Here is a 13035-nt window from a genome sequence, read left to right on the forward strand (position 1 = left end):
GGAGATCAAAAGCAGCTTCCACTGGAAGCTAACTGTAGCTCCCCCACTTCTACAGCATAACCATAGACCTATAGCTCGGAGGAAGCAAGCCAGCCTACCTAGGAGACCAAGAGGGGGTCAGCTCTAAGTAGGAAAGAAAGTGATAAGGTTATTTAACTTAAGGAGGTGGATCTGAGTGACGTTGTGTTGTGGTTCCCCTGGATGTATTGGTAACACTACAGCTGACCCCCTCCAAGCTGGCGCAGTTCTCCTTCCCCAGCCAAGTACACCAGTCAGAAGGGTTCACTTCAGCAGACACAAACCGAGTACTGTTGCCTACAGCTAGCCCTGCAGTCCCTGCTCCCCATGGGCCTGAGAGCTAGCTCTACCGGAGTCAAGTAGTGGTGGCTTCAATCTTATAAATCCGCCCCCCTCCCCCCTGCCTTTTTTTTTTATGGCAATACAGAGCTTGCACTTTGAAGCACAGATACATACATGGAGTCAAAGCAATACTGTTCTTGTAACCTTCCTAGTGCTGAAATTAAGCAGACCAAGCCAAATTAAAGCCACGCGCAGCTTCTGCCTTCGCTAGGTACAGGAGATGATGTGCCTCACCTTTCCATGTTTCACTGGGAAACACTTTCTCCTGTTGTGTAACTTACTGGAGTACACACTACTCCTGTTGTATGTGTCTGCTCCTGTTGGAGTAGACACATACAGATGAGCTGGCCTTCAGTACACTTCATGCCTGGAATGAGACATTCTACTGAAGACCTGGGCTCTACCTAGGCATGGCAGCTGGGGCTGTGTTCACCCCCCACCCCGCATTTCACAGCAAAAGAATCTAGTAATTACGCTCTCAGGTTCTGCAGCACAAGCTTGCTCTGGTTCAGCGAATGAGAGACTAGGCTGCCAGAAGCACTTCTATTTTTTTGCCTGAATAGCAAGATCTACCTTACTAGGGCTTTGCTAGTACTGCCACACCGCTGTAGCTGAAATTAAATGTAGGGAAGGTTTATGACCTCAGATTACTTTGTCTACTACAATCACTAAGATGAAAAAAGACCAAAGTTCAGAACCTCGCTTGGTTAGTACTAATGAAATTTTTCATTTGTGACCATTAGAAAGCACTGATTAGTTTAAAAATACAGTCCAAAGCATTAGCCTAGCTGTGATCAGAGGTACGTGAAAAGGAAGGAAATGGGATTCTGGCAACAGAACCTGCCCTACGGAAGAGCACTCAGCACTACAGCTTTCACCCGGCCCTTGAGCTGCAGATGCCTGAGCACGGCCCCCAGCCAGGATGAAAAATCAAGCCCTCACAAACAGCAAGGATGGATTCTTGTCGTAGTAATTTGCTCTCCAGAAGGCAGGTTAGGAGAGACACAACCAACTGCGAACGCCACAACAACAGGCACTTCACCTCCAGCCAGAAGTTAAACTGGTGTCCAAAACCAGGTGCAATACTAAGCAGAGGACGTGCTTCCACTGCATCGTCTGGCTCTATGCTAGGAGCTTCTGTTCAGACTGGTGGTGAGTACCTGGAGCAGGCAGCTGCTTGATGATGCACATCTGAATGGACAGAAGGCTGCAGAAGTGTTGCTTTCTTGGCTCTAGCTTGTTTCATTGGGCCAGCTCTAGTATTTTAGATCTAAGTTATTGTCAATATTTTTCAGCAGCCAAATTATCACCCTGAGAACCCCTACTCAGCGTCCACCTAGCCCGACCTGAAGAACCGAAACCTGAAGTTTTCAAGCTGCCCCTCTGTGTGTGCCCAGTAATATTCCTGTTTTGCCCTGGCTGAGCAGCTCGGCACGGCTGTGCCAACTACAGCCCCACAGCCTGGATCTTCTGAAGTTTGAGGGACTCGGGAGGCAGGAGTCCACCAGGCTGTCACACAGCACACGGCTGCAACAGGCAGGGACACGGCTGTGTCTGTGCTTTGGGCTTTTGTGCAACAAAGGGATTCTGGGTTCCAGTCTTTGCTCCCAGCCTGTTGTTCCAGGAATGCTTGCTGAAGAAAGCCCTTGCCCAGCTCCCAGCCACAACGCCCAAGTGAGCCTAGCTTAGCCTTAAGCACAACTGAAATTTAAGTTGCATCTTATCTTGACAGCCTTTTCCTTGACAGCTCCTTATTTAGCATGCTACCCACTGCAGTTCCTGAAGTATTTAACACTTCTTTGTAGATCCAGTCCTCTGCTGGTTTAGCATCTCAGCTTTAGGGTGTGCTGCAGACAAGGATAAAGTGAAGAAAGAATGGGTCGAAGGTAGATATTTTGTTAAGGTACAGGCCACTCGAGGACAGATATTGAGGCACTTTTGGGAAGGGGATAAGCAACGCAAGTGAGAGTAATTCTATATGCCCTTTCGTAAGTATATAGCTACTGCCTTTCCTCTGCCAGCTGCAAGAGATCCACTAAAGAGAGGTTGCATCACACGGTTCCGGGTAATTAGACCCTGCAGTTTAGGATTACTTTAATATACTTGAAGATGGGGAGGGGGGGAAAACCTCTTCCGTTTTCTAATTCACACCTATAATAGAGCGAGCAGCCTGGCACTCAAGTCTGTAAGAACGCTGTCATCTGAGCTTACCCGCCCTTTGGTGACTCCCACAGGGCCTGTCCCAGCTCTGAGCACAGGACTCCACATTCAGTAGAACTGAAGAGTCCATAACCGACCTTTTAAGTTAACGGAGTGTTCCCAGAGGAAAGAGACGCATACAATAGATTTTCTAAATGCGTGGTCAGTGGGGTGGGGGAGAAGAGGGTACAAATTCTTGCTGACTTGTCAAATCTAGAAGACCCTAAAATGAGAAGAATATACAGAAAGGACCAAGCAACGAAAACACACGGTGCAGCTGATGCTCCATTAAATGCAGCAACACACCAGATACTCGAGGCTTTTGCCCCACCATGAAAATGCCTAACAAAACAAAGTCATTTATTTTCCTTACTACTGCTGCCACCTTCTTCTCACTGCTGCGTGTGGAAGACGACACTTTTTATTTAATGCCCCACTGGGCTCCTTGTGCCAACAAGCTAGGGACTTCTTCCCCAGCCGGCATGGATTTATTCTTCTCGTCTGTCCTGTACCCATCTCCCACGCTACTACTGAAACAACCACGTACAGAGAAGAGCTGACGTAACACCAGCCCCGTCACCCCCCCAGTCTGTACACAAGTTACCCAGAGTGTCCACAAAACCCCTCTCTGCTTCAGAGCGCGTGTGGGTACTTCTGTGTAACCCGCTGCGTGGCTACAGATGGGGGATGTCCCAAACGTAGGTGCATCATCTTCAGTAAGAAGAGGATGTACGTCAGGTTAAGAACGGCCCTTCTCCCACAGAGAACGTGCCCGGAGAGGAAACCGAAGCCACCGGCAAAGCAGCAGGAGAGGGGCAGGCCTACCCCGACTTACCGGGCAGTAAAACTGCCCTTGCCGCATAGGAACAACCAGGTACCCTCACGGACCGGGTCACTTGTTGATAAACACTGTTGCAACACGTGAAATGAAGCAAAACTGTAAAGATTCGGGCACGTCCGTGACAAAAGGAGCATGAAGACGCCTCTCTTCCCCACATGAGGGAAGCCCCCGCGAGGGGCCAGGAGAGGGAACTGCGGTGGTGGGAAGGCAGACACTGGCAAGTCCATGGCGTGAGGAAGTCCCAGTGACCCGCTCTGGGCACACAGCACAGCAACGAGAGTACCAGCAGGGCACCAGGAAATGGCAAAAAAAGTAAATTCTGTTTTGCAACATGGTAAAGGGTTTCTTTTTCTGTTAAGGCCAACCCGCTACCTTTTGTACATGGAAAAAGAGCAATCAGTGATCAACAGTAAAGTCCAGAACTCCAGAGCTTCCGAGTTGGGTCCACAGCAGCAGTACATACACGACAATCCTTCCTCTTAATATTCAACTTCACACACAGAGTTCAAAATCCAATAAGTTTTCTAGAAGATCCACTCTCATAAAAGCTTAAACAAAAAAAATTCCTCAGAATCTGCCAGGTTCTTACTGACTTCCCAGCATCCTGGGATACGGGTGAGATGATAGACAGATAGATAGATAGGAAAATGTAGCAGGAATATCCTAAAACAGAGAATGTGCTAAAATCTCTTCATTCTCAGATCACTTAAGAAACGGGCTCATGAGGAGACGTACTCTAGATAAGGTCATTTAGAAATAAAAAGTACCTTCTCTTTGTGCTTTATGAAGAGTAAGCTTCCCGTAAGCTCACATTTCAAGATTTTTACATTATCTTGAGTTCCCTTTCACCTACCTCCATCTGGTCTAAGCCACAGCGCCGGCACGAACCCTCAGAGATGCGTCAGCAGTTTTGCCTGGAAAGCCTAAGGTCTTGCCCACAGAGCTGCAGTACGGACAAGGACAGACGCAGAAACGCACACGGAAAGAGGAACACTTGCGGTTGGATCCGACGGAACTAACGCATATGGCAATACTTAATCTCTCCACACACATTTGAAGTGGTGTGACTGCAGGAAGAGGGATTTACTTTTTGCCAAAGTAACGTTCTCATCATTTGCGAACCTGTAAGTTTAGCTAATTACAGATTCAGAGTCGCAAAAGAAATCGCACTGAACACCACTCCGGGTCAGGTCAGGAACAGGCAGATAGAGGAGATGTTTAATGCTGTTTTGCTCAGTTACTAGAATCCATTGCTTTATGTATCTGGGATTCTGTCACAGCCAAGACCAAGTTAGGACTAAATACACTCTGTGCTTAACCTGGGAAAGACGATATAGACTGCAGCGTGGTACAGGACAGCGTAGCGCTTAACCTTTGAATTGCACAGGAGGCATCGGCCTCACTTCCACGTAGTTTTGCCGTATCTTTGCTGAATATACCCTGGTATCAGAGCACTGATCAGAACGGCACCGTGCCCAGCATGAATTTTGCACCTCTGGTAACTCAAGGGTGGCAGCGAAGTGGGCCGGGCAGGAGCGGAGCAAATGGATTCTCAAACCAGCAAATAGCAGTGTCCCTCCCACCCTCCCGAGCAGCGCCTCCTGCGCCTCTCCCCCAGGAACACCAGGATGCTCAGAGATAATACAGCTATAGAGAGGCAGCGTCTTTACAGGATGGGGCTCCAAGTAAATGTTAGGGGCCAAAACCGGTGTGAGCAAAGAGGTAAGAATAAGCACTCTCCCACTGGGGCTTAGGAGGAACCTGCAAGGTTACGAGGAGCAGTGCTGTACCTGAGAGGAAGCGGAGACAGAAGGGAGACCAGCCTCTCGCTACAGGACTCAGGTTGCCTAAGGTTTGTTAGGGAGGGCTCGGGGGCGCGACGGGGAAGTGACAAGACAGCACAGCTGCAATAGCGGTCAGTCTGAGAAGCCAAAAACTCCAGGGGTTGGCAGCAGCTGGCTCTCCCCTTCCCCTGGGGATTCTCTGTTCCAGTTCCTAGAGTACGCGCACCCCTTTCTTCAGCACCTGCACTTAAGTTCTTAAATTTGCAGAATTTATTATTTTTTTTTTTTTAAAAATACCCCTGTACTTTAATCACGAAAAACCAGTCCCCGCCCCAATTCTACTAAAAACATGATTGTCCATAGCTGGAGGCTTATTGAACGACCTCACCCCATCACCATTAAGTTACTCAAATGTCCAATTAAACAGCAGGCAGCTCAACCTTTAGGTAACACAACTACAAAAATTGGATCGTGCTCTCTTCTCTCTCCCCCCTCCTCCTCCTCAAGAGAGCTCTGTTACTTTTTTCTAAGCGCCAGCGCTACTCCAACTGCTACAGCTAATATAGCTACCGCAGCAGCCCCACCGTACAGCAATATAGATTTCCCTTCCGGCAATAAGATAGGCTTCTCCTCTGCAGCGGAGGATTTCTCTTCTATTTCTTCCAAACGGCCCTCTTTCCCCACTTTTTTTTCCCCTGGAAGCAGTATTTTCTCAGGTTCTGGTGCAGCCTTTTCTTCTGATGGGGCTAACTTTGGGACAGGTTTACTTAATACGGGGGTTTCAGGTTCAACAAGCTCTTCAGCCACTTTTCCCTTTTCCTCCTGTTTTGTACGCAGAAGTGCGGAGGGATGTGCTTTTTCAACAGCAGCAATTTCAGCTTGAGGTTTTACTTCCTGTAAAGAAGCAGTGGTTTCTGGAAACGCTGCCTGCATGGTCTCTGCAGCAACAGCTGACACCGCTGCTTCCTCAATCCCCTCCGGTATCTCTTCCTTCTCCACGTGAACAATATCTGAGTTGGAAGAGTTGTTCTCACTCCTTTCTTCACCCCCTCCGTTGCTGTCCAGGCTTTTGACTTCTTCAGGATCCATGGCCACTTGCTGCCAGGACTCGGGTCCCAGGGAGACCGGCAGGCTCTCCGTGTGCCAGCTCTGGCTCGCCGACAGGGAGACGGGCAGGCTCTCCGACTGCCACGATGTGGTCACCGTGGGGGACTCCGGGGGGCTCACCTGTCCCGAGTTGTCGCTGGTCAGGATGTAGATGTCATTACTGTCCTCTGCGATGAGCCCGGGGTACTCTTCCTCTTCAGATTCCAAAGTAAAGACCGTCCCCTGCGAACAAAAAGGAGGACACAACACGTGAGCGATGGCTCCAGCATTACCTTACCTGTACGGGAAGGAACAGGACACCTGGAAACTTAGTGGGGCTGGAAGAAAGACGAGAGGGCCGCTGCAGGAGCAGCAGTTGTCTGACACCTACATTTTAGAAGAGATTACAGAACCCAGCTGGCATTTCCAGAGAATGGAACCACTTATAAGAGCTTTGCTGGGAGCTCCTCCTTTCCCTGATGTTACTGCATCACTGAGTACATCACCAAAACTTACCATGTGGGCATTATTAACCAGAGAAGAACATACCAAAGTCTGAAACCAAAGTGAAACAAAACAAAGAAAAAGAAAGCAAACAAGTACATGAGCCCAGCTGAATACCACCCCTTCTCCATTTGTGCAAGTGCTCTGTATTGCTTGTCCATTTTCACCTAACAGTGTTTCTCTTACATTAATTTTATCGCATCTCCAGTGCTATCTGAAGCCTTTATTTCTACTTTGTACCAACAAGCTGGAATCTACAGTAATTCTAGTATTTTACTACAAACAAATTTAGCTATTCTTAAATGAGTTCACTTTCCAAGACTGTCATCGTAACTTTGGCTGCACAACTTAAGTTAAAACAAACAACCGAGCACAGACATCCAAAGATGCTGACAGGGTTTTTATTTAGCTAGGAAAAAATCTGTGAGCATCCTAAAAATTTGACAGTGGGCTCCAGTTAGAGAAACAGCACGTGTAAAATACTGACTGATTCCCTCCTTACAGAAAGAACAGCATTGTCGATCCTAGTCATGCATGGACTGCTGAGTATGTAACACAGAAGAGATTTGCTTCAAGGGGAAAGAGGAAAAAAAATTAAGTGCAGAAGAAGAACCTAAGATGGGTGTGATACCAAGAATGTAAAAACAAGAGATAGGGGCAGAGAGGAACCCCAAAGTCTGCTATGCCATATAACAGAAGTCTGTGAAGCCATTAACAAAGATTCAATTACTTTCTTGCTCTTAACAAAAATTATTTGAACATTTTATCAAGTACTGCAGTGCTGGGAGCCCCTTCTGTGCAAATTCCTTGTTCAATTATCAAGCTTTCCTGTACACTCCCATCATAACGTGAAGAAAAAAATTTTAAAATCCATTTGTTCTCTTTCTCCCTGCTCCCTTCCACATGCAACAGTTCTCCTAAAGCACTCCAAGCAGTTGTCCCCCTCTTTTTTAAACACTTCATGACACCTGTGAATTTGGAGGTTGGTTCTGCTCCAGTCTCCTACCGATGGTTTCCCATTCCAAGACACCTCCTTGATTGTTCCACAACTTTTTATGCATCCACGCACTGGTCTGTGTCAGGTCTGATCCAAGTTAAGACCAAACACATTCTTTATTTTGCTGAGTTGTTTTTAACCCTGATCACAGTGTCCACTCTGGCCCACTGAGACGCTCCAGTGTGCGAGCACGACCAGGGGTGGAGCAGGGCCAGCAGCCGCACCTGCTCGCACTGATGCCGCAAGAGCCGAATCAATACTAGTGCCCTGCTTAGAGAGCAGAAGGAAAATGCATTTCAGCTTTGGTAACTCCCAATTATCACTTAGTTCCTAATATGCAAGGAGTTCAGGGCCTACAAGTCAATGGTTTCTAACTTCAAGTAGGCATACTTGCAGAGCTCGTAGCACCTGGGCCAGCAGCAACGCACTTTTCTCTCAGGGAAGCACAAGAGGCCCAGACTCTCCACAGACACGGGTGTGCTCACCACAGAGACGCCAGACACACTGCAACTCCTCACTTCCCTAGAAGGAGGAAGGATCTCCACAGGCACAAAAAAAACCCACCAAAAAAACAAAAAGCAATTTGGCAGCCACAGGAGAGACAGCACAAACACTGCTGGTCATTGGCAGTAGCTGCAGTGGGAGCAAATGAAGCAGGAGCGGACCCCTGGCGAAAGCACTAAACTGACACTTGAGAGAGCTGTGCAACTTACGGCAGTAACAGTTCAATCTTTCACGGTGGAAATTATTACCGTATCAATAAACTTTGTGAAAAGGGGTCAGTGGAGCCTGAGTTGAGTATGAGAGTGAGGTTTCTCTAACCCACTCCCCCAAAACACCTTGCCATTTTGCAAAACCTGGTAGACCTGTTCCTGGAGACTTCTGCACAACGGTGGAGGCTGTAGTACAGGACAGCACTAGGAACGTCAAGATTATGTAATGTATTTTGGCAGGGGTGGGATCTAAATCTCATTTTCTCAGCCCATGGAGTTTTGGAAGATACTTGTGCACGAATAAAGGAATCTCACAGAACACTTCAAAAGGAACTGTTCTTCATAAATGCCTTTAAATTGCTTGAATGTGGAAAGCATCATCCGGCTCAGTAACATGTTCAGAAAGTCTGAAGAGAAACGGTACACAGAATTCCTCAGGGGAAAGTTAAAAGCAATCAAGCCATTCACTAAGCACCTAAGGATCTCTACGAAGTCTTGATTCAGAAGGACATAAAAATTAATAAAGCATTACATTTGTGAAAATGTTCAGGTTGCACGCCAACAAATCCAAAGCAAGTTCTGCTCTGCGAGCAGTGACTGACCATTCAAGACTCCAGTACCCTCTTGAAAGTCATGTTTCACTAGAAGAATGAAATTTTTTTCAAATGCAGCTCAGGCCATTAAAACAAAATGGAGCTCTACAACCTAAGAGGAAGCAACCAGCATTGCAAAGTAAGGGCAATGGAAAAGAAGAGCCAAGAAGCTTAAGTAAAGGCAGAGGTTACCAGATCCAAAGAGAGCAAATACTGAGCAGTGTGGGCCAGGGCTGCTGCACAGCACGTGAGGACAGGACTTGCAGCGCCGACCTGTCCTGTTCCACCAGACACTCGAGAGCAGCACAGCAGGGAGTCACTCACTGTGGTTAACTTCCACAGCCCGCTGCTGAGGATGGAGAGGCAGCCCGCTGCCCAGACACTCTGAGATCGTATATTTGCTCCTTTGATCATCAGGATTTTCTCTGGATGTTGATGAAGTAAGAAATATTCTCACTGTAATGTAAGCTACTAACAGACACCTACGATGATAGCAAATTTTTTGTTTCCACAGGTGATACAGACTCAGAACAACAGCAATTAAACAACAAAATAACTAGGGGTAAAACCCGCAATCTCATGAACCTCTATACTATCCTCCTCTCTGCTCAGTTCTACTCTTCCACAAATCAGAATGAATTTATTTCCCGTTTGCAGCACATCACAACAAATCAGGCTATGTCTGCGATCTGACGCTGGCAAAAAGAACAGGGATACATACAACTGATAACAGCTCTTCTCTTAACATACCACTGGAAGTACACCCATGCTGTTGTGACTGGTTGAACATAAAGCATATAAAAAAATATTCCAAAACCACACTATGCTTCTATGGGCTTGTGTATACCGCACAGTGGCAAAAGCCAAGCGCCTTTGAGCAGTGACTCAGCAGCCCACGGCAGGGAGGAGGGAGCCACCTATAGTCAATGGGGACAATCGGGTACAGAGACTGCGGTGAAATTTAAGAAATCCTGATACTCCTCAATATATATTCCTCCAGCCTCTGCTTCTGCTCTGTTCCTGATCCACCACTCTTAACTCTGCCCTTTCCTCTCATAAGGAAAATCACAGTTTTTCTTTGGGGGGAACCCGCAGATGATTTGACCATGATAAAAATGAACAAGTAATACGGGCAAAGTACCACCACAGCTGCTATGTGGACCACTAGCTGCCCAGGCCCAGCAAAATATCTTAGTTCAGTATGATGTAATGCTAGATCCTCAGCAGCTTAACAAACAGATGGGGAGGCAACACTGACATAGAAGGATCGGGCATTAGTTATTCTAGTTATTCCCATGTATCAGGGCATTTTTTAAAGGCCATGTGCTTTGCCGAGCACTTGGACTGGAGATAAACTTCTCAAAAAATACAGGTAAGATCTAGGCATATGCTGAGGGTAATGTGCAGGACAAACTGCTTTGGACAGGGTAAGGAAATGAAGGGATGGTAATACGGGGAACATGGGCAATCCTGAACATTTCAAATACTTCATTAATACGTGTACCAACACAACACATCCATCCTGCCTTCAGCAGAAAGGAGGGGCTAAGAGGCTCAAGCATTTTGTTGTTCCTTTTCTCACACTGTACAGACTGGATTGACCTCAAAAGAGTTATCAGTCGCTGGCTCCCTACAAATCAAAGCCTTATAAAGTAAATCAAAGCCTTATAAAGCCTGGCTGATTCCTTTCTGTCTTTACAGACAATTTAACTTCTGTGTCAGTGCCTCAGGGACACAAGTCTCCAAGCTTGAAGAGACAGATCGCCCGAGGTTGGCAAACCTGGGGGAAAGCTAACACACTGAGTGTCAATGGGTAGTTTCAATACTTTTTCATTAAAACCTCATGAAGTTTTAATTGAAAAGCCAGACAGTAACAGGCATTATTTAGGATACATGATTAATTATTTCTTGAGCAGAATTAAGAGTTAATTCAGAAAGTCAAGAGGATAAAGCTAGGATTTTGTGCTGATTTGGTTAAGGTTTGCACTTTTTTGTTCGTTTGGTTTGTTTTTTTTTTTTTTTCTTTTAAAGCAGCTGCAATAAAAACTGATATTTAGGACAATTCTCTTGATTCATCTACAGATGTGACCCAGAAGCAAAGCTCCCACAGACAGATTAATTCAGGACAGGATAGAACATGTGGAAGGATTTTTAATAACCTGAGGCCTTATATAAGCCCTTTAGATTTAACTGTAAATAAGGAATGTATGTAAGCGTTTCTTTATCTGCTTTGTTTATTGTAAACGGATAGTCTACTGCTCCAGACCAGAAAAATCAGAGTTCCTCTTTTTCAAATTTGGGATGGGAGACTTGCAAACTTGGAGTGCTTTTCCTCATCCAGCATACTTACAGAACCACGTCATGTATGTCTAGAGAAGCAAGAATAACTCCTTCACCGCAGCACCCTGCCACTCCTGATCCCAACCACGGCCACTTGAGGGACAAGCTGTGAGGAGGAGGAGGAGAACCAGATAGTTCCCTTCTTGGCTAGAACCCAACAAGGATGGTCCACAGCACATGAGGCAGTCTTGAGGAGATCAACTTAATTCTGTCGAGGTGGCATTTGCAGATCTAAAAAAGGAGCTCCAGAAGTCAATCACTGTCCTCAGCCTATGGGGTCTGACTTGTAGAAATTTTCCACAAGACTTCTACAAGTCACAGAAAGCACTTTTAACAAACTGCTAGACTAGCCCTCAGGATAGGTTATAGCCGTCATGCTACAGGGTGAGCTACACTAGACAACTGTAAACTGGCAACAAAATAATGAAAACAAAAATCTGAAAGCTCCTCCAATAAGCAAAACCCATCAGTTTGGATTCAGCTGTAGTCCTGCCAGTGCCAGTAATCTGAACTTTGATGAAAATCACTCTCAGCAGCGGATTCGGAACACTACCAATCTTTAACATACAGTAGGAAATTGCTACTTAAAAACACCTGTCAAGTTTCTTTAAATTATGATATAAAGACAGCAAACATAAAAAAAAAAAATCAAGACTTGGAAACTGACTCTCATGATGACTATACTATTTTTCATAGTTTTCTAACAGGTCTGTTATTAAGTGTATACAAACAAGCTGACTTGCTAACTATAGTAGTTATTTTTGCTGAACAGCAAAAACTACACATAAGGAAAAAAAACCATCCTTATTTACCATAATAATAATTTCAGCCTGATTTCTGTAAAGCTGCTTCTGGTGGAAATAGATATTCAAACCAAAATTCTGAATGTCTCAAAAGTAACTTTTTTCCCTACAAAAATAGTAGGAGTAGTAGTACACATTGGATCTATAATGGAGATGTTATTAGATAACGAACAGAAAGAGATCCCCATTAAGGCGTCTGACAGAGCATTTACTGCATCTTAGAGAAGACTTTGAAAGCCCTGCCCTGTAAGCTCAGAAGACCAGACACACAGAAAACAACTGTGTCTAACTGCTGTGGAAGCTGTGTGTATTCTTCTAGGGTTTGGTTTTAAGTGTTCTTAAAAGCTCGACTGGTCTCTCTGGTTCAGTTCTTAAAGAAGTATAAAGAGGCAGGTAACAGAGAACTGTGTTCTCACAAGGAATGATGTGGATAGGCAACTCATACAAAACTCATCTCTGAAGACACAAAAAAGCCCCCTGAAAAACTATACAGCCCGGCAAGCCACCCATACACCCCAGATCTTGATTTTGTACAGCACAGGCAAAAATTCTGCATACAGGTCAGAAGAGTGCCGCCTTGCGGGAAAAAATATCTATGTTCCCTGAACGTTTTTTCTCCCCCCCCAAACTAAACAAACCCACATAAAATCCCCAAGAAAAAGAGCACCTTGAGGTGCAGGAAGAAATGCTGGCAGAACACAAATGTCCCAGGAGAGCAATCTGTACTATGACAAAAAATTCAAAACACTCAACACAGCTAGGAAGTTTCTTAGGTGAGAGTACTGACTATCTTGTAACATAACTTATCACAGAGA

The 13035-nt window shown here is 45.7% G+C and overlaps 1 protein-coding gene across 1 annotated transcript in view; it reads right to left on the reverse strand.

Moving 5' to 3' along the window:
• Positions 1-5007: 5007 nt before the first annotated feature.
• Positions 5008-13035, reverse strand: part of BCL2L13 (BCL2 like 13) — a 39553-nt gene continuing 31525 nt past the window's right edge. Inside the window, exon 7 of the mRNA XM_050901118.1 lies at positions 5008-6513. Within this exon, the coding sequence (XP_050757075.1) occupies positions 5701-6513 (813 nt within the window). The 3' untranslated portion in view covers positions 5008-5700. The remainder of the gene's footprint in view (positions 6514-13035) is intronic.

Source organism: Gymnogyps californianus, chromosome 1 (genome assembly GCF_018139145.2).
Source record: "Gymnogyps californianus isolate 813 chromosome 1, ASM1813914v2, whole genome shotgun sequence".
In the NCBI taxonomy this organism is placed as follows: domain Eukaryota; kingdom Metazoa; phylum Chordata; class Aves; order Accipitriformes; family Cathartidae; genus Gymnogyps; species Gymnogyps californianus.